This window comes from Botryllus schlosseri, chromosome 1 (genome assembly GCF_051294905.1).
Source record: "Botryllus schlosseri isolate E-star chromosome 1, Bs_hap1, whole genome shotgun sequence".
In the NCBI taxonomy this organism is placed as follows: Eukaryota; Metazoa; Chordata; class Ascidiacea; order Stolidobranchia; family Styelidae; genus Botryllus; species Botryllus schlosseri.
The window spans coordinates 38813507-38835156 of record NC_137236.1 but is presented as its reverse complement, the minus strand read 5'-3'; the positions used below and the strand labels follow the sequence as shown (position 1 = coordinate 38835156).

Sequence of the window (21650 nt, the reverse complement as noted above, 5' to 3'; positions counted from 1 at the left end):
AATAAGGAAGAATTTCCAGAAAGAAGGACATTTAGGCGTCCTCAAAGGACATTTTCCCTATTCTGAATAAAGATGACATATGGTAACCCTAGCTCATTCTAGTAAGTGAATACCCTGAACGTACTCAAGTGCCTAGTCTCGAAAAGTCGATTTGGTCGAATATTGGCATACTTTTAATAGTTGATCGGAAAGAAGTCGCAGAGTGCATATTCGCGACTAACGCTAAATGACCAAGGACGATTTTAATATATATTTTAATATATATATTAATTTAACATCATACTGGCCAACTTTCGCCCAGCTGACACGACAATATCAACCCCCGCAGAGATGCAAGAATATCTCAAAACTACTATCTTTCGACTTAACAAAATTCAAAGCATAAATTGTAAGAAGTTATGGCGGAAGGCTGTCTCTGATCGGGTCAAAGTAGCCTCAGTTGGTAATAAAGTATAAATATCGTCTTAAATGTTTACTCCAGTACAAGGAGGAATATCGATTTCCAAGTTACTAGGAAAGTAAGTGTTCAGGACCTAGCTTGCCTTTTGTAACTGTAATATCTGAAGTAGAAGTAAACGAAGCAACACAAGTACCATACTATAACCTACTTGAGTGAACAGAAATAGTAAGAGCACCTCGTTACTGACCGTGGACATCTTTGATTTTTGTGGAACACTATGCATCCGATGAAATAGTTTGAACCTGCATCATGAATTGCGCAAGCATCATATATGACATGCAAAGCCAACACCTTGACTGCTTCCTATGCCGACAGTGATAACTTCATCGAATATCGATGCGTACATTCCAGCGAAGAAGATCGTAAACAAATAAGCACGGGGTCAAGAATTGTGAATGAACGTCGAGCAGACGACCTCGCAATCTCCTAAATAATGTAACGAGTATTATGAGTGGATAATTATCGGGTAATTCTCTCGTAAATGCACAACACGCCGTCACAATATTTACCGTCAGATGGTAGGCGGGCGATTTTTGGAAATCTTTTCCGTTCCTACATGTTGACGTGTGGGATAGTCAGATGTTTCGTGGTTTGCTGTACTAAAAGTAACTGAAAATGCTGATATTGTGAGTTCAGCGAGATAATATCAGTAAGCGAGAAGTGATGAGTGTGACTGAATCGAAACAATTCGAGCTACATCGACAAATCGAAACGAGTATTCGGCAGATGTGGTCAAAGTTGCCATCGTTGGTACCAGAGCTGCGGAGTCGAAGTCGAAGTTTCGTAAAATTTTGTCTTTTAGGAGTCGGGGCCGGAGTCACAGAAATATTGTAGCACTCCTTGGAGTTGGAGTCGTAGTAAAGGAAGCACATACTGGCTGGAGTCAGAGACGGATTTCGTTAAAATGCTATGACTCCAAGTACGTACTTTAAAATCGAATCAAATGTTATTAAACGGGCCGTTACAGTTACAGAAGTTATCAAGTATTTCACGTTGTTGGAACCATTACAAACTCAATTTCTTTCTGTAAGTATAGTTTTCATAATTCCAGCGAACCATACATGTCTGAAAAGTGTAATAGTGGTATAATGTTCCGAGTAGATTTACAGGAATGTCGGAGTTGGAGTCGGAGTGAGAGTTCTGTGGAGAAAATATTCGGAGACTGAAATAGAGTGGGAGTCGGTGTATTTAAAATTCCCGGAGTTGGAGTATGATACGGAGTCGGTGTATTCAAAACCTCTGGAGGCGGAGTTGGAAGATGTAGTAAAAAGAACCGACTCCGCAGCCCTTATAGTACTCAGGTACAAATAAAAATAACATCTTAAATTTTCACTCAAGTGTAATACGGCAAGAGTCAGGACTTTCAAGTCAGTTGAACGTATGTATGTCAACCTTGGTTTTGCCAGCTTGGTTTTGCTAAAATAAACTGATAACTGTTAAGTAGAAGTGGAATTAGTATTAAATGCTGATCACTAGAGTAAGTAGTGCAAGTATACGCGTAACCTACTTGAGTTCTCCTACAAAATAAAAGTAAGTAATTAATTGACTGACCATTTCTGACCATTTCGAGACGGTGCCGAGTTCAAGAAGTCATTGCCCGAAACTTACCAGAGCACTTATTCAGAATATGATTTTCAGTATAGATATGTGACCCGCGATTTCCATTAAGTCTTTGTGGTCACAACTGAAATTCAGGTCGTCTGTTTTCGTCGAAACGTATTTAATTTTGTTTAAAATACAGCGGTTACGGAATACGTGACTCAACGTTGTGACTCGCATTCGATAAGGGCAAGGCGCGCCTAACAACAAAAGCATGATGACCGAAATATTTGTTTTGATAACTCCGGCAGGTCATAAAGTGTCCCAGTCAAAGATAAATATTTGGTAACATTTGAACCGGTACGAATCGGCCGTTTCAGTGTCCATTTTTACACGTTGGTTATATCAAGAATTGTATTTCGCTGAGAAATCATGGAAGAATGAGGATTCAATATAGCAGACTGTATGGACTAATAGTATATGAATTTGGGTCGCGACGGCAACAGTGAGGTCTTTTTATGTGTATGTAATATCTGTCGGAGAGCTGCGTTGCGTACAACTTCTGTCTGCGCGTTCTAGCATACTAATATTAGAAATGTAGTCTTGTTGATGTGTGAGGCTTGGATTGCGAGATATTATGACGCAGTCTTGGGTCACGGTTAAACAAGTTGAGAACTACTGTTGTAGGTGATCACACTGTACGCAAAACATATGCGAATTTTGGTAATAAAAGGTGGTATAATAGAGGATATATACGGTGTGGGTCTGACAGTAGACCAGACCCATAGACAGTTTTAATGATTGATATTCGGAAATGATCGACTATATAATGATAGAAGAATGTAACATTTTAGAAATAAACATTTCATGCATTTCGAAACATAAAATCACAGATCTTAACTGATTGGAAATGTGTTCGTAATGCCTTCTTCACGTCACTCAAATTAGCCAATCGGCTTTTGCCATAGAAATTATGGTTTAATTTATATCCCTGACACGACTCTACTGAATAATTCACGGACCAAGTGTCAGGAGATCCAGACAATAGATCTGACTTCGTGGTAAACAGCGGTGATTTTGCTTTTATTGACGCTAGGCTTCGTTTATAAACACTGCCTAATTGCCAGTTTTTCGTGTCGTAGGCTTTGCTTAATACGTCAATTATCTCGCAAATGATACTAATTTCGAATCGGATTGGATAATTGGATACATTGCTCCGATGACAGCTACTTCGAACGACTAACGTATTCGGATCTAGTCAACGACAATGAAGTGTCAAGTTCTTCTTTGCCTACTGTTCCAGTTTTTTCCCTCCATTTACTGTGGTGAGTGATAGTTCCTCAATTTATGACATCGAATCTATCATAGTAGTGATATTATTCGATTTAATCTCTAGGCAATGTCATTTTAGGCACATATTATGTGGGATGACGGATGACGGACTAATAATTATCCAAGCAGACTATATTTGTAGCATGTAGGTCAGCGGGTATAACTTTCAACCTATCGTGTACCGATGTAATGTATTTGCAGATATATTCCTTTGCCTAAAATCAGGGTTGTAATGACTCGAGTCATGACTCGACTCGAGTCAGACTCGAGTCACGAATTTTTGGTGACTCGACTTGACTCGAGTCATTTTCTTGAAAAGGGAAAATGACTCGACTCGACTCGAGTCAATATTTGGATTGACTCGACTTGTACTCGAGTCATTACGCATGACTCGACCCAAGTCATTGACTCGGCATATTTTATACGACTTGAAGATGAAGAAATTTGCGAATCGTACTGGCTAGATCAACGCATATGACGAATTCTGCCAATATCGCTATTTGTCGCCACTGCCTTCGTTGGACTCGTCTGATATCAGATATACCGCCGTAAAAAACAGATGATGGCACATATAGTAGCAAAGCATTGAACAAAATCATCCTGTGATGAAGAGGTAGGCCTAATAGATCCTCCGCAATCAAAGTACTCGAGACTTTTCAATTATACAAGCAAACAATCGAAGCAAAGTTCAATTAGAGGCAATGAAATGATCAGATGGTCAAGTACTTGGAAGAGACTGATAAGCTCATGTGTAGGTTTGAAGGCGATGAATCTTTGCATTATTGGGCGACCAGAAATAATGAGTATCCAATGCTCTTCAATGTGGTTCAAAACTGCTTGTCAATTCCTGTATCTATTGAACCTGTGGAACTTGTTTCAGTAGATGTGGATTTATTCTAAGGCCATGCCGTTATGACATATATGACATATATGAGGATCTCCTTTTCACTTTAGTATTTTTGAATTGTAACTCATCATTGATTTGATCTGCTGGCAGTGAAAACACACAATACACTCCATCCATTTGACGTTTTGTTAGGTATGTGCATTGTGCACGTGAGTAATAATGAATGGCTAATGTTGTGTTATGTTTGTACAATAGGGCTGTTCAAAAATAACTTCTTATTTATTTTACTGGGTGGCTACTTGGTAAAATTGTTATACTGCATAAAAAGAACACTGAATCTGGCTTAATTTTAAAAAGTAGAATCAATGATATGAGAAGAGAAAATTTTATATTTCAAAATAAAGGGAGTGTTTTGGTGAGAAATTATTTCATATAATATAATTAGATGCTAGTAGTAAGCCGACTATTTTTTCATATCCAAAACATTCCACTCTTATAATAACTTCGCTTTTTCTAGCTGGAATTGAGCCGAATTTGCTATGAATCATATTTTTACACAATATAACAATATCATGAGGTGGCCGGTAAAATTCGAAAATCTCTATTTGTAGTTAATCCAAAATTTCCGCTCATAGTAACGCTCCGGCGGCTATTTCGGGAGCTGAGCAGGAAAGCTGACCTTTTTTTAGTCAACCACCTGATAATATGAAAGAAAAACTGTACGTCTACATAAACATGCATCTGCTGATTCTCTATCAGCTGGTATCTAGACGTGAATTCGTTGGTTCTATATCAGATAGCATGTAGAATGATCGAATTCGTTGATTCTCTATAAGCTATAAGCTAATTCAGGATTGAAAACATGAGTTGAACATGACTTCAATACTGTGACTTGGACTCGACTCGAGTCATAACGCTATGACTCGGACTTGAGCCTTTAAACGGTGACTTGGACTCGGACTCGACTCGGTGATGAATTGAAAATGACTCGACTTGACTCGAGTCAAAACCACAAAAGTAAGATTGACTCGTGACTCGGAACAATGTGACTTGGTTACAACCCTGCCTAAAATGCATATTCTGTTCACAGTGATGCCACTTGAAAGTAATACAATGTGTCGCCTCTATTCCCCTTAATTCCGTAGTAACAACTGAAGGATATAGGGACCGGGTTGGCCGAGTGGTTAAGGCGTTGGACTTAAGTTCCAATGGGCAAATGCCCGCGTGGGTTCGAACCCCACACCCGGTACTTTTTATGATCTCATCATTGAATTGTTATTAGCAGAAAAGTTATTAGCAGCTCGTATGGTATCCGCATTTCAACTTTGAATCGAAGGGTACGGCTTACCAATGGAGTTTTTGTCCTTCACAGTATCGAAACGACAGAGCATATCACTTTCAATCTTATTTACTTCTAAAATCTAACACATGCATTTTAATCCCAAATCTGTATTTTGTGATACAATATGTGAAAGTAGTAGTAGTGTGAAGTTATGTCTATACTCTAATATTATATGAAATGACTAATTTCCGCGTATAAGATAATCATTTCTGCAACAACATACCGAATGTGCGAAAAATTGGATCTTGTTTTCAAAGAATGTACGCTATTTGATTCTTTTCATCGCTTGAAATTGCCAACCGTGTAGATACAATTTTTATAATTGCATATAAGAGCACACCGCTAATTGGTAGTCGCCAAGCACACTGTGTTTTATACGTCTGAAATTACACTTTCCTTGAAATTCATCAGTAAGTGCGATGATATGATGGATTACAAAAAGAAGATTTTAACTCTTCAAGCACAGAATTTTGGCACCACACGAAGTGATGATTACTAGGTCCATAGGCCTACTCGGATTAATATATGATTGGCTCTCTGCATTGCGGAGGATTTCCGGGACGCAAACTACTACCAGGCCAAATATAGGGCCTATACTTATCGGCAAGGTTTGAGCGATGTTGGTGTTCGTCATTTTTCACACGGCTTGAATTTATTTTAAACTTTTAGGGTAATAGAATATGTGCAATCGTACGTGATTCAACGAATCAACATTAACATATAGCGGCTTTCAAGTGTCCAAAGTTCTTCAGGCGGAGGTGGCAAATAAATTATCTGGCAAATACTAAATAGAGCAGTTTAAAAGTAGATTCAGCCGAGACAACGCATTAAAGTAGTTAGTACGGGGATACTGCTGTCAAAATGGCAATGTGAATCTTGGTGACTAAAGAGTAATAACAAATGACTCTCTGTGTTTGAGGAAACATATTCAATAGTTACTACAACGATTTCACTGATGAAAGTGAATTTACCACCTCTAGACACTAATGTTTACGTCACGAAATCCAAGGCATAAAAGTAAGTCGTTTTTCACAACAGACTGCCAAGTGGCAGTCGAAGTTGTCTAAAACATAACTATTTGAGTAAGTAATGCAATTACAGGCAAATCTACTTGAGTACTGCGGGAAATAGAAGTGCGGGGTAATCGTCAGTAAATAGTAGTGTTTTGAAAAGAACATGGTATATCAACAATCTTATAAGTTATCCCTAAATATGGCGATTGGAGATAGCATTGTTGATATACAATATTATTGCCAATGCTGTGCTAGTTGCTGACAATCACCCATGGCGAGTGTCAGCCGAAAATATTCGGGTTTAATTCAATATGAATATAGTATTCAGTTTTATGTGAAGTTTTGTACTGCCCAATAATCTCGTCACACGCGTCAGTGACATGATAATCCTTTTTGTTGCAGCTGAATTAATAAAAGATGTCATATATCTCCCGACCACCAAAGAAACCATAACGGAGACTAGTAGTATCAAGAAATCGGCGTCAGCTGCAAACGCAAAGGTGCCTCGGGCCTGGATCACCGGCGATATCAATAAAAGCGGACTGCGAGCCATCACCGTGTGCGCATGGGTTAAATCACTAGACCAAGACGGAACTGGCACTGTTTTCGCCTACGTCAATCAGAAGGAGCGTGTGGAGTTTGGATTAATCGGGCTGAACACAAAAGGAACTTCGAAACAAGGCAGTGGCAGCCCAGGAGATGTTTATGTTGTGGTCAAAGGTAAACAATCAGCCCCTATCAGTCTTGGACTGGATGACGTTAGATGGCATCACGTGTGTGCGACTTGGTCGTCGAGGTACGGGTTATGGAAAGTATTCAAAGACGGGGTACAGATCGATCGGGGTCAGCAAATGAAAGTAAGTGTTAGATTCATGGGTTCACCGTAGACATATCGTATTGAATTCAAAGCGACGCTATCAACTATCTATACGCCGCGTAGGTTCAAACTCTACAATTCGCATAACGGATTCTGAATTTATTCTGATCTTGGACACCTTTCGCTGACTGAATAAATAATATTAGTATTCATTCCGCTACTCTGGTCATTTTTTCGCTCATTCAGTGAGGCAGAAGCGAGCCGGCGCGAAGCCGGCCTACGATTTTGGTCTTAAGCCCGCGGCCTCCGAGCCGCGGGCGATCCGCATATCAAGCGGGGAGTTTGACTGAGGAGGTACATCTGTCAAAGAGTAACGCAGGTGTCCTAATGCGAGCTCGGCGAGGACGGAAACCTCGCGTGGAGCAAAAGGGCAAAAGCTCGCTTGATCCGGATTTTCAGTATGAATACGGACCGCGAAAGCGCGGCCTATCGATCCTTCAGTGCTTGCGAGTTTCAAGCTGGAGGTGACAGAAAAGTTACCACAGGGATAATTGGCTTGTGGCAGCCAAGCGTTCATAGCGACGTTGCTTTTTAATCACCTGTTGCCTCCAAATCGCATAAGCTCATCTTATTACGGGCTGAAAAATTGAATTGTTTCCTAACCCTACCGTTGCTGACGATTACCCCTGAAGACTATCAGCCTAAAATATTCGACTTCGTATCAATCTGAATATCTTATCTATTGTCCACCCTATTTAAATATCGTATATATACATTAATGTCTCTAAGATAAAGCCAACTTGACTAAAGAAACCTTCTACACTGATTCATATGGTGCAACAGCATTCGAAATATCAGGAGTCTGCCGTGGAACTGGGTTGGCCGAGTGGTTAAGGCGTTGGACTTAAGTTCCAATGGACAAATGTCCGCGTGGGTTCGAACCCCACACCCAGTACGTTTTAGCGGTTTCGCGAAAAGCCATTAGCCAGTCTTGCGATACCTGTGGTTCTCGACTACATCAATAAATGGCATGAACGCAATGCCTAAATCTTTATCGTGCTTACCTTTCACGTGAATTGCCAGGACCACTAAGTAGCATTAAAACACATAGTTCTACATTTAGTGTTAATTCTCTTGGATGTTAGCGTTTACGAATTATAACTCGCCACCGCACTGTCAATCGGAGGTGGTCTGTAACGAATTGTTGCTACGTTACTTACACATAGCTAGCTAGAATATTCTACGAAAATATTCAGTTATCTTGATATAGGGGCTGGTTCAAGAGGTTGTTACGTGAATTCGACTCATAACCGTTTTGCAACCTTATAGTGAAACTACTTTCAACTTATAAACTTCTAACTTGTAACAAGAAAGTACTTATCCCTAATAGTTCAGTTTAGTAGACGACGAGAAAGTCCAAAACAACCGCTCCCCCTGAGTAAGAGTAGTCATGGTCGGTAGTCAGGTGTAAGTAGAAGTAGCGATTTGAAAAGTACGTAATTCAAGTGTTTTTATACTAAAAAAGTGAAAATTGTAAGGAAGTAGTAGTCTATAATGAAAACCAATTGAGGAAGCTTTGCAAGTTGCGAAGTAGAAATAGCCTACTTCGTCACTGTCCAATATCGGTTAGAAATACAACTAGATTATACCTAATTCTGTACAAAAACAAGTATTTTGGTACTGATCATCTCTGGTATATTTATTGAACTGCATAAAGAAAAACGAACAACAACACTCTCATTCTCTCATTTGTATCTTCCCATACATCAGAAACGGCACGTTCTCGCGAGCGGCGGTCGATACTACATCGGCGGTGGCGAGTTCAACCTCATCGACGAAGACCAGGCGATCAACGCCAGCTCCATTTCGGAGCACACGATCCGAGTTAGCACCGGATTTCGAAGTAAACGAAAAAAGCGGAACGTTTTCTCAACGGAAACAAAACGAATGGTCGGAAAGTTCACGGACTTTTACGTTTGGTCGAAAGTGCTCTCGAAAGCTCAAGTACAGTCGATGGCCAATTGCACGTTGAAAATCAGGAACCTCTTCAACGACGAGGTCAAGCTGCAAACTAGCGCGTCTCGTATTTTCAACGCCGGACGTAAGAATCGTCGGTCAGGATTCTTGTGGGCGGGGAGAAATGTAGTTTACGGCTGGAGCATCGATACTATATCACTGCAGCGACCGGCTACATTGGAGGTGTCCGGTGATCTATGCGGTTAGTAGAATTGAGCCCTTCATGTATATGGGGTTTGTTTGGTCCTTAGCAACTAGGGCTGTGTTGGGAGGGGTGTACCATATTAGCACTGCTCGACTGTACATGACGGTTAATCGCAATATGTTGTGCATTACAAACCTTCTTAGTCTGTCCGGTTTGACAAAGTTTCGGCGGAGAGGGTCAACGTATCCTTCGCTTTTACTGAAGTAGAATTGACGTCGTAAATGTGTCATCAAGTACAGTCGAAGTATCTCTTTCCTAGTAAGAAACAAAGTACGTAGTTTCAGGCCTGGTTTTGCTTAATCAATCGAAACATTTAATTAGCAATGGAAGCGCGAAGTCGCATGCTAATTACCGTATGCTAGAGTGTCGCAATTCAGAATGCCATATTACGACAAACAACAGTAGAGATGGGGCACTCTGGCAGGCGGTGCAGAGCATGTGAATTTATCATCTCAAAACTAACTTTAACCCAACCTTAACCCCTGAATTGACCCTCATTCTAAACACAGCCATAATCATGACCCAACCCTTAATCGAACCATAGGGTTCAAAGTACTTCTAATTAGTAGTAGAAGGGAATATAAGGCGAAGTCTTCTTATTAGTAAAACTACTCAAGTAGGTTTTGCCTACTATCACTACTAACTCTAGTGGTTATGTTTTAGTCTAGATGCCTTTATATTTGATAATATTCATTTTCTAGGCATATCTAGGCTACTTCTAAATGTACCTGAATGGAAATTCACGAAGTTACTTCTACTTGAGCGTGAGCTATAAAATACCTCGATCACCTTTGAATCTAACCCTAACGACGCTCTAACTCCAGCTTTAACCCAAATACTCATACAGGTTTTACCTAGAGGTGCGAGAGTGTATGCTGCCGCCCCTGACTTTCTTCAGTAAATTTTGAAATATATGGTTTCATGTTAAAGCAATACTTTCAAAGCAAAACAAAAAGTCACAATAATGTGCCGAGTCGCAGAAGTTCTATATTGCTTGGGAAACTAATGTATTAGGCAAATAAAAGAGCTATATAGCCACCTCAAAATTGAACTTGTCGAGCGTATAATTAAAAGTTGAAAGGCCCAGGACTACTTCACCTTCTGCAGTTTTCTGGTCTGCGATACCAAATCGTAATCGTAACAAATTAGCTCGAGATGACCCATCTCTCCGTACTGTGTGCACTGTGCAGTCTCATTTTGCCGCCCCTTGCCGCCTGCCGCCCGTGGCGCGGAGTCGAAACCGCCAATTGACTGCTACGTCACTGGTTTAACCCCTTGACGAATGAGTGTGCCGAAGTGTCATATGATATTCTGTCATATGATTGCTTGTCAAAGGACTAGTCTTCCTAAGTCGCTGGATAAACGATCGAGTGAAAGCTTGGTGACATTTCAGGCCACACCATTTCCATCGAATGCGAGACGGATCGAATGCTGCTATCCATGGACACGAACGTAGCGGATTGGTACAACGTACAGCAATACGGCATCCATCTCGCTGACCATAGATGTGCCGCACAACGAAAGGGGAATTATTTGGTATTTCACATTCCTGCTATGGAAGCATGTGGCACTACAAGACAGGTATGCAGAAATGCTCCCCCATCTTGTTTCGTCATCTACGTGACTGCATATCGAGGAATATATGGATATTGATTTGATATTTCGTAATAGGTTCGATAGTAATAGTGCGTATAACTCTTCCAAAATGTGATACAAGAAAACAGAACTGCAGTCAGAATTATATCGGGTTTATAAATCCTACGTGCCAACGTGCATATATTCCTAGGACCCTATAGGTGCAAGCATAGGCGCCGACTTTTATTTTTTTACGAGGTGGCGAAGTCTTGTGACGTCATAATTGTTCCATATCGATGACGTCATCGTCGCACGAAAACGCACTTTACTGCATGCCGTGTACGTGCAGAGTTAAACCATTCGCATGACGTTTTAATATCGGCCCTGCACTCATGAATATCAAGCCATGCAGTCGAGTTATTAAATGGAATCTTAAAACGGTACGATCATTTGAAGTGTAACTGCGGCCTGCGGTACCAGTCCGTCCGACGGAATCTGCCGTTGCATCAATGTTATTCACGCGCAATGCCCAGTGTGACCAACGAAATACACTACTCACTGGCCTTGCAAGTAACACACGACAACTCTCGAATACTTCAAGCAGACAATAATGATGATTACAAACGCGAAATCGCGCAACCAATCAGTAATTGTCTCTTGCTTCGCGTTGATCAATTCGCATCGCCCAATTGTTTAATGATGAAAACATTGGTGCATTTCTCGATTTGAGTTCGCGAAGCATTTCATGAGTACATCGGTCAATTCGTAAATTCAATCTGCATGTTGACGGCCGCCAACGCATACCAATTGAATTACGTGTTGACGGCCGCACAATTTCGTTCTACGGCCGCGGGTTGGCCACCCCTGGGCTAGAATTAATTCCACTTCCGGACGCATGCCGCGATCTTACCAATAGAAATCCACTGTCTATCTAATGCCTTATAGTTTAATATTCGATAATGTTGTTCTCGATACGAGTACATCCAGTAATCAAGTTAATCGGAATGTAGAAGGTTCCTTGTTCAAACGAATCGAATAAAATCAGAATTTGTGATGCATCACGTTAATAATGAAAGGAACACAAAAATATGACTTTGTGCGACAATTTCGGAGTACGAATGTATCAAGTAGGTAACAAGAAATATGGATGAGGGCAAATGAGAAAGCGTGTAATCTAATCAGTATCGCCACGAATCGGTTTTGAGTGTGACACCATATTGAGTAGATTTCGTCGCGACAATCGTTTTCTCATTATATCGGTGTTTAAGCTGTATTGCTACATTTCCCGATTAATGCCACTGGCAAAGCCTTGTTAGAGAAACGAATCTGCGCAGAAATGAATTCCAATTTGCAGGCACACACCAACACGCCCTCCAATTTCGCGCTCCTATTACCTATCACGAAGCTAGCTATAGCTCATGAATGGTTTTGTAAACGAATATGGGTGCACATAATTTAGATTTCAGAAAAGCAGAACGTATATTTGGGCGCCTGGTCGGCAGAGGAGATCTAGGATGGTGCTTCTCAGCACACGCAAGGCACGTAGCCAGTCGAAAAATTAGGGGGAGTTGGATTTTATTCAAATTTACCAATATAGCATCAATTCAATTCGGGTCAAGTACATGTATAAATGGCGATCATATAATCTCTTCGTATCGACGATTTTAGGCGTATGATAAGCTTGCCAAAGAGTCCGGGAGTGCTGTCAATTAGCGAGTCACTGATCTCTGGTGAACAATTAAATACGCGCGCGTATTACGCAGTCTCGGCTACAGTTTTCGCAATTCAAAATGTCCGAACTTGATGGCACCGATTTCAAACCTTTGTCGTATTTCAGAACTCGAGAAATGATACACATCTTCTGATCGTTACGTTCAAGTATTAGCAGGAATCAATTTCGCACGTTAAAGTCTGTTTGCAGCGATTCGATGTTATTCAGTTTCGCGATGTCGCTTTTTAATCAATATGACATAAAACAAAGGCTAAATAGCGTAAACTCGACCCCATTGTCTCGAAACCAGCGAGAGATAGGAGCCAAAGCATGCTAGGCCCAAGACGCGATAGTTAGGCCATAGGCCAGCAATGATATCTTTCACTCCAGGCCTAATGCATACGCCATTGTGTAGGCCAGCGATGATATCGTGCACACCAGGCCGAAGCCGCCAATGCAGATTCGATTGCGCAGTTAAGCGATGAAACAGTGTAAACTGGGCCTATTGCAGATGCGCTTGTTGAAGCCTGCGAAACCAGGCTTGATCGAGACGCGATAAATCAGGCAAGCGACGATTGCCACGCGCGCGTGAATGAATGACCTAATTTCGCGACCATCTCAGCGGGAGATCATCACAGATTCTTCTCGCTAATTGACAACACGTTTCTCGCAAATCCGCCGCACGGAGCACTGATTACACAATTATTGAATTGCAACTGAATATTAGAGTTAGAATGATCATTTCAAAATGACGGGGTTTCGCGTTTCAAATAGGGAAGTTCGACCCCCGAAACCCCCGTGGCTACGCGCCTGGCACACGCGCGTATCGAAATCGAAGACGTCTCTAACGAGGTGGCATCGATTCGCCTTATTACTAATTACTGGTCACAAATCACTTGGGCGTTTGAGCATTTTGTACGAGGTGGCTGCCACCTCGTAACCTCGTCAGTCGGCGCCTATGGGTGCAAGCATCATTTTGATTAAAATTTTGTGTTTGATTTATGACGTGTTGTAAGTCTTAATAATATTATGGTTTCGTGTATTCACACCCGTACGTCACGGGTTGCACATGGACGTAATTACACACTGTTGTCGCGGAGAGAGGACGGTTATGATATTTCATAATGTAAAATGCTACACAAATCAATCATACTACTTATGTAGCTGGAATGACTAGGGTGTTCTACTACTTAAAGTAGAAGTAGAGCATGAACGCTCTGATGAGTGGTCAGATAAATAACATGAAAAGTAAGCTACAAAAGCTAATAAACTATACTTCAATTTTCTTTGAACAATACCCAATCCAAGTGGATTTATTTTCTTATTCAAAAACCAGGTCGTCGACAAGGAAGTTCTTTACACCAATTACATCACGAACTCGCCGAAAGTGGGAGACATCTTCGTCGGCCAACCGTTTAGAGCCAAAGTGGTTTGCAAGTTTCCTTTGGATACATCGACCACGGTCACGTCTGTTGTTCCCGGCAACCCACCCGAAGTAGCGTAAGTATCTGATGTACGTGTATAGGCCATAAATACCTAAGGGTTTCCTATGGTAACTTTAATAGCAGTAACATAAAATTAATTTTTAATTTCAACCAAAATATTCCATAAGGACGATGATAATCGATATATCGTTGATTCGTTGGCGCGTTTCTCTTAGTAGGAACACAGTAGACAAACTTATTTCAAACTTTATGCTTCATATAACCGTGTAACTTACAAGAAGTGCTATCTTGCGAATTTATTGAGTGAAACCGTATCACACCATAAGGCTAATCAGCAATTGGATTGACTTCGTGCAGTAGATCTTATCTCTGGAATATGCAGTTTGACATGTGATGATGTGATAAAACTGATATTCACTACTGTAAACGTGGCACTGTTTTTTCGTGTGTTACAGATACTTCTGCTCTCGGCAATACTGTTAGTTTTTAGGTCATAACACTAATGTTCGTTCGGAACTACTAGGATTTAGTAGTCACGTTATTTAATATTATTATGATTGCTCTATCAGCTGGGTAATGAATTATGCACACAGCTTACATGGATATACATTTATCATACCTTTTCAATTTGCAGCGGCAAAACGCCCGTGAAAAATCCGGTTACCGGAAGACAGGATTTGGAAGGCGTATTTGTACTTTCTATGGACGACAAATTCACAGATCCTGTCAGGGAAGGAAATGCTATCGACACGGGGAAAAGCTTTTGGGGAGGAATTGTCGTCCAGGTGCGATGCCATAAGCGATCAGCGGAGAGCTGCTAAGTATCGAATTACCTCCATTTCTCGTGGTGCTTAAGCAGATATAGCCTTTGTACTTATAGTCCATACTTTTTTTTAGGTCAAAACTATTCGATGCTGTAAAGTTGAAAGTAGTATTGCCAAATGTCTTAATGACTTTTAAAAATTAGCGATCATTGTCCAAGAAATATACTTTTTGAAACTAGTCGATCGAGTACTCTCTAAACATTGTTTTTCTACATCATCTTAGTTTACCCAAGTACAGAAAATCTCTACTTCTACTATTGATCGAGATGAAGTATACCGCGATACCCGTAAACTTTAATTGAGAGTAACAAAATCGAATGCTTCTAATAACTCTGTTTGAATACAAATTTCAGGGCGTATATTTCAACAGTCCGGATGAAGATGTGAATGTGGTCGTAGACGAATGCTGGGTCGAAAATCAACAGGAGAGATCTCCTTTGGTCAGCCAGCAAGGGTGAGTTGAGCAGCGTTACGACGCTGACCCCCCTTAATCCTGCAGATTACAATTGTAAATCCCACCACGTTGATCGGTTGCAGATGCAACGGGACCGCGCGCATCATAGACAACGGACGCAGGCCCGATGTGAGAATGGAGTTTTCTTCAAGAGACATTCGAGAGAACACACCCACCTTCATCGGATGTTCGTTCCATCCGTGCGTGGGTGAAAACTGCGCCCCCAACTGCGGGTTTGATACCCCTAATAGGTGATCTTTATATCATTTCCATTCGTTTTGTCAGACCATAATAGTAATTTTTCCACCTCTCATGGGTTATCATTTCATGTGGAAATATAGGCCCATCTCCTTCCGGATCTAACATAAATTATCTCGTTCTCTTGCTCTAGTGTTCTCATTTAAAATACTATTGCTCTAGAGCTCTCTCTTATCATCAAATACGTCCTACTCTTGCTGCGGAGCTCTCTTTACCAATAACTGTTTCCTGCTCTTGTTCAGGAGCTCCCTATTTTCGTGAAATATTATCTCCTTCTCTCGTTTCGGACCATAAGTCGTTCCCTTTTCGGATTTACAAGATACTATGAAAATGTGATACCCACATAACTCCCGAAGGACTGTATAACATTACGGATATGCTGGCAGCTATTAACAATGACTATGTGTTTTAGAATTGGCAACGATTCACCGCGAAGAAGACAAAGAGACATTACCGAGGAAGAAGGTAATCATAGCTTTTTTCTATTAGATTTGTCATGCCATTGCCACGAAAATCTGGTTCATCATCGAAACATTGTAGCTCTCCATTAGCCTTACAATGATAATGGAATCTACCAAAACATCCACATTTCGTGGATACAGGGGACAGAATCAAGACTTTTGGGCTGAATCCAGAAATTCACAGAGTGCTGCCCATGTATAAGTAGAAGTAACGCTATACCGTTGTCAGCTACGCAAGTGCAAGTAGATGCAGCGATTTCTATTATATCTAAAATCTACTTCAAGGCAGTGTTGGGATCAAGTCACTACCTTCGAGTCACGAGTCATTTCGAGTCATTGCACATTTTGACTCGAGTCAAGTCAAGTCAATCGATTTTCAAAGGTGACTCGAGTCAAGTCAAGTCAATCGATTTTTGGAGGTGACTCGAGTCAAGTCGAGTCAAGTCAAGTCAAGTCACGAGTCAAGTCACATTTCAAGTCAAGTTGCCCTTTCGAAGTATTAGGCATGCTTACGACATGGCATTTTGCTAGCTGTCTGAAATAGCCTACAGATGAGTATGGTCATTGACTTGAAACGATGAACGAATATAAGTATATAATTGCATAGCCCCAGTTTATATAGTTGCCAGCCAAAATAGAGAAATAGAAAGAGAATTGATGAGATGCAATGCATTACCCAGTTACAAATTGATATGACACAATTCGAGCCTGCGCCAACAGTTGAGGACGATATAAACTATATTCAAATTCAATTTCAATAAAACAAGAGGTTTGGTTAAGGTAAGAACAGAGAACAGAAATATACATTTTGCGATTAGATTACTTTACTATGCTAGTTTACTATACAACGTAAGGTAAGCTGTGTGCTTCGATCACTTCGTTTGCGGTCAATATATTTGTGAGATAACAATGGAGGCCCAGTAAAATGCACGATCATTAAATGATTGGTCGCTCTCACGGGTTACACCAGCGTTTGGCGAACAATCCGAAGATATGCAAGATACAGTGATTTTTATCGACACCGATTATACTTGATGACTTGAAATTGACTCGTGCATTTTCCTCCGAGTCACGAGTCAATCCACATTTATGATGCGCCGAGTCAAGTCAAGTCAAGTCATTTTAGCAAAGTGACTCGAGTCAAGTCAAGTCATACGAAAAAGGTGACTCGAGTCTGACTCGAGTCAAGTCATGACTCGAGTCATCCCAACACTGCTTCAAGGGGAAGTCAAAAAATTAGGGCCTGGTAATTCCTCTGGTAAGTCACTTTAAAAAGTCTATTTGGTCCAGAAGTTCCATACTTCTAGCATTTAATCGTAACGGGTGATAATAAAAAATTGGGAATGCATCTTCGCAACAAAAATAAAATGATTGATGAAAATTCGAACATCGAAAACACAGTCAATATCGCAGATACTGAGTTTATTGAGGGACGCATTAAAATTGATGAAAGTGTATATAATAACTACTTTCTGCTATTCGAAGCCAGGGCATTAAAATAAGAAGTTTCGCAAAAAACCCGTTGCGTTGAAATGGAATCAGTTCGAAAATATGAGCACTTCAGTAAGTGGCGAAAGTAACCCTTGCTTACTTGAGTAGTCGGATAAATAGGAAGTACTTCATTGCTAACCAATGATGCTTGAAGTAAAGGCACGAGACTGGCGGTATAAGAGGTTTATTTTGTCGGGTGACGTTCTGATTCCATGGTTTATATGTAAATTCACTGCATGGAATTCCGAATAATATCAACATATTGTTCCACGTTACAACTGCCTACATTATTGATATCTTTCTTGTCTAGTGTACAAAATTCGAGTCGGACCGGTGACGATGCGAGAAGAAATCATCACGGACGAAAAGGACGATAATGGTACTAGCATTTTATAATCACCATAATAAATGACATGATCCTGTGGCTGATCTCATATTTCATACAGTTCGACTATACAAATAACTAAAAGTCAATATCGATTGATGACGTTTGCAGATCATCCGAGATAAATAACCTCTGGCTTGCGGTCTCAAGCGCGCGCGATAAGATGCTTATATGTCGTATATAGGGAGAAAGTTACAAGTGTGTGTGTGCGATTCATTTGATCCATGCCATGTTTTAAACAGTGTTTGAAATAGCCTTCAAAATATGAATTCATTGTTAAAAGTAAACTATTATTGTGTAAATGCTTTTGACAGAGGATATAGTATGAAATTGAAAATTTCTACATTATATACTCGACATATACGAAATGCGGAATGGTTGGAACCCTCGAAATCGTCGCAACATCTATAGTACGTAGTTATGGATCATTGGAACAGAATGGAGGATCTTAAGATACTCGACGACCGCAAAAATGCTGCACAACGATGTATTTCTACTCAAAGATATTTTTGGTCCAGTTAAGGCAGGGGTCGGACTCTTTTTTCGTCAGAGAAGACGTATTTTTAGTTGCCAGTGCAATTCAACTGTGATGCCACACTTAACTATCCATGACTTCGTGGCCTAAAAAAGGACAGGTTTTAAACAAGGGCCATGTTTTAAATATGTCCGTTTTATATTGATTTTTTTGTACCAAATGCAACCCTAGCTATAGTGGTCCCACTTGTCATAAAGTCTACGCAAGGCCTACTTGAAATCAAGTTGTCTGCCGGAGCCGGCTGTTAAACCAGTGTTCACTTTTCTCCAGACTTGCCAAGCGAGACCTTCCTGCTAGCGGTCATCTTACCGGCGGCGATCATCTTCATCATCCTACTGCTGACGGCCATTGGCCTCGTGTTCTGCTGCACCAAACGCTCCCAGAATGTACACCAGGTCTCGAAGCGCAGATGGAGCGACCGAAAGAGCAGTAGCAAAAAAAGTAGACCCGCCGTGCGGACTCAGTCGTTCACCTTCTGCCGTCCGAGCTACAGTTCCTACAACGTTTACCCCCCATCCTTTCACGCTATTGTTCGGGCTAAACTCAAGTCAGTCGGCATGAACTCCGTGGAAGAAGAGAGCGAACAAAATACGAACACTATGGTATCGACGGTTTATTAGTACGCGATTTTGGTCATTATGATTATTATATTTCTAAATGCTTACCTTTTGCACTAGTTGGATTAGCAGCCTATATCACGGCTTTCGCGGATTTTGCTGGACGTGTCAAACTTTTATAACTTACTACGAATAATTTTACTCACCGGAACCAATTATGAAATAGTTTGGCTTCGATCTGTGTGGGTAATATCTGTGAGCGGATTGGATGGCATGATTGTCCCTGATTTGAATTGTAGGTAATCAGCTCAACCACGATAATGTAAATGATGATATTGCATCTCTGGCGATTCACTCATTTGCAATTTGAGAAAAGGCACATGGGCATAGCAAATTCGCTTACGACGTAATGCACTTATTTGAAACATCAGTTCTACGTATTTCTCAGGCCCCCCTATGAACGAAGGTCGGTTGGCGGATACTGTTGACTGGACATTATTATATGCTAACACATATTGGATTGGGTAGAATCAGATATATACAACATAAATAGGCTGGCTGTTCAGTGTTCATGTTATCTTAGTAGCGATGGTAATTTGTTATCTATGGTCCTTTTACGGTTACATTACACCATGCCCGTATTACTACTGGCTGCTCCTATTCTGCATAATTGTAGCATGGTCCATTTACGTTTTAGACTTTTGTAAGATACCGCATGAGTGGATTGTAGCCTAAATAAACCTCTTAGGGTCGGAATGGAATTCTGTAGTTGATCTCGCTACGCGCCATCTAGTGACATGTTTTAATTGCATACATTATGATACAATTGCTGTAATTTCGGTAGTACGATGTGTATACATTCTTATTCTGTGCCAATAGTTTTCTTCGAATAAAAGCAAGTTAATAGTTAACATTGTCTTCTGGTGTAGTCCACAGGTAGAATTAAAAGCCTTCAACCGCAGAATCCTGAAGCCTATTCTGGTTAAACAACCACACGCTGTTAGTTGTATATGGTTAGTTATAAATCAAGGATGCGTAGTCTTGAATGAAGTACGTTTTTGATGATATTAATTCCCAGCCATAAAACAATAACAAATTCCTCGTGCAAAACTCTTAATAAAGTCACGATACGATATATTAAATACACATACCAGCGAAATACAATCTAAACCAAAACAATATTACTCTGATTAATGCAATAGAAAGTCAAGGTAATCGGTCGTGCCAATCAGATGTAGAAGTAATCCCTGAAATCCCTACTAAATTACAGTCTGAAACTGAAATTACCAAGATATGTTTAAACTACTTTCAGTGTAATTACAAAATGAGAGTTAGGGAGGTACTCAAATAGGTAATTTCAAAAGTAGGCACGGTCGGGGGTTCCCGTACTCTTCGCAGTTAATGAGAGGTTCGAAATAGCAAGATTCATATTTGCGACTAACGCTAAATGGCCAATGACAACATACAAACAAAACCCACAATAATCTGCATATATATATTTTGCAGCTACCGTGATGGCCGTTCCATGCCGTTCTCATGGCCAATTCATTCGTAAAAATGATGCTATTTTTCCCCATAAATACTTATGCATTGCAAACTATAAATTAAAAAGAAAACTATAGTTGTTTCTAAAAATTATTCAGGTCAAAGTGCGAGTATGTTACAATCATACTAACTTCTATACAACAATCAGAAAAAATCGAGTCGAGTAATCAGAATTAGTGGGAGTATTTCGTCATTGACCAGCTCTGTTTATACACGGCCAATGATAGCTTTCTCCTTTCCACGCAAACGATCAGACGCATGTAGCGATAGATGGGAAGAGCCTATTCAAATCAAAAGACTCTGACGCACGGCGAACTCGGTGAAACGTGAAATATTTCGCTTAATCTTCGCTTCAGCAATACTTGGACAACTAGATTTCTAATTATCTAATAAGATTATTCATAGCGAAATGCTGGTAGTATAATAATAATTTAAATTATGAAATATCTCTATGCACTGAATTGGAAACTAATTCAAGTTATTGTGCTCGTTAAAATGATGCAGGAGAGCTTTATAGTGCTAAAACAGCCAAGCTTGGTGCACAGTAATCTGCCATTCTCGTTCTTATGAGAATGAAATCAGGTTTGACAGAACTTGGGACTGAATTATTATAGTTGTTGTTGTTGTTGTAGTTATTGTTCTGATCCTGGATGAGATTAAATTCTAAATTAATTGCAAATTCATGAATTCTAATTTGAATCCAATGCTGACAATAAATGAGGAGCACCAATCCAAATCCTTAGCTAATTTTTGAAAAAAGCTGAACATTTGCGAGTTGTTCAACTGTGTGCCTACAGCTACCGTGATGCGCAAATTGTTGTTCCACTACATCCACGCA

The 21650-nt window shown here is 40.4% G+C and overlaps 1 protein-coding gene and 2 non-coding genes across 3 annotated transcripts; all 3 read left to right on the top strand.

The window, feature by feature from the left end:
* Positions 1 to 3118: 3118 nt before the first annotated feature.
* On the top strand, positions 3119 to 20178 carry LOC145436516 (uncharacterized). The gene is made up of 11 exons (XM_080313883.1): positions 3119 to 3324; positions 6936 to 7390; positions 9121 to 9568; positions 10965 to 11152; positions 14194 to 14357; positions 14937 to 15087; positions 15480 to 15580; positions 15664 to 15831; positions 16251 to 16303; positions 18101 to 18169; positions 18981 to 20178. Exons 1-11 carry the CDS (start codon positions 3267 to 3269, stop codon positions 19328 to 19330), a joined length of 2205 nt encoding a protein of 734 aa, XP_080170009.1. The 5' UTR covers positions 3119 to 3266; the 3' UTR covers positions 19331 to 20178.
* Positions 5345 to 5427, top strand: Trnal-uaa (transfer RNA leucine (anticodon UAA)). The gene has a single exon. It is a non-coding gene; the product is annotated as a tRNA-Leu (tRNA).
* Positions 8223 to 8305, top strand: Trnal-uaa (transfer RNA leucine (anticodon UAA)). The gene has a single exon. It is a non-coding gene; the product is annotated as a tRNA-Leu (tRNA).
* Positions 20179 to 21650: the final 1472 nt, after the last annotated feature.

Excerpts from the sequence above, each read along its gene's own strand:
- LOC145436516 (XM_080313883.1), top strand. The coding sequence starts at position 3,267 with ATGAAGTGTCAAGTTCTTCTTTGCCTACTGTTCCAGTTTTTTCCCTCC. Across the intron at positions 16,304-18,100 it reads AGACATTACCGAGGAAGAAG|TGTACAAAATTCGAGTCGGA; the intron begins GTAATCATAGCT and ends TTTCTTGTCTAG. Across the intron at positions 18,170-18,980 it reads GGACGAAAAGGACGATAATG|ACTTGCCAAGCGAGACCTTC; the intron begins GTACTAGCATTT and ends ACTTTTCTCCAG.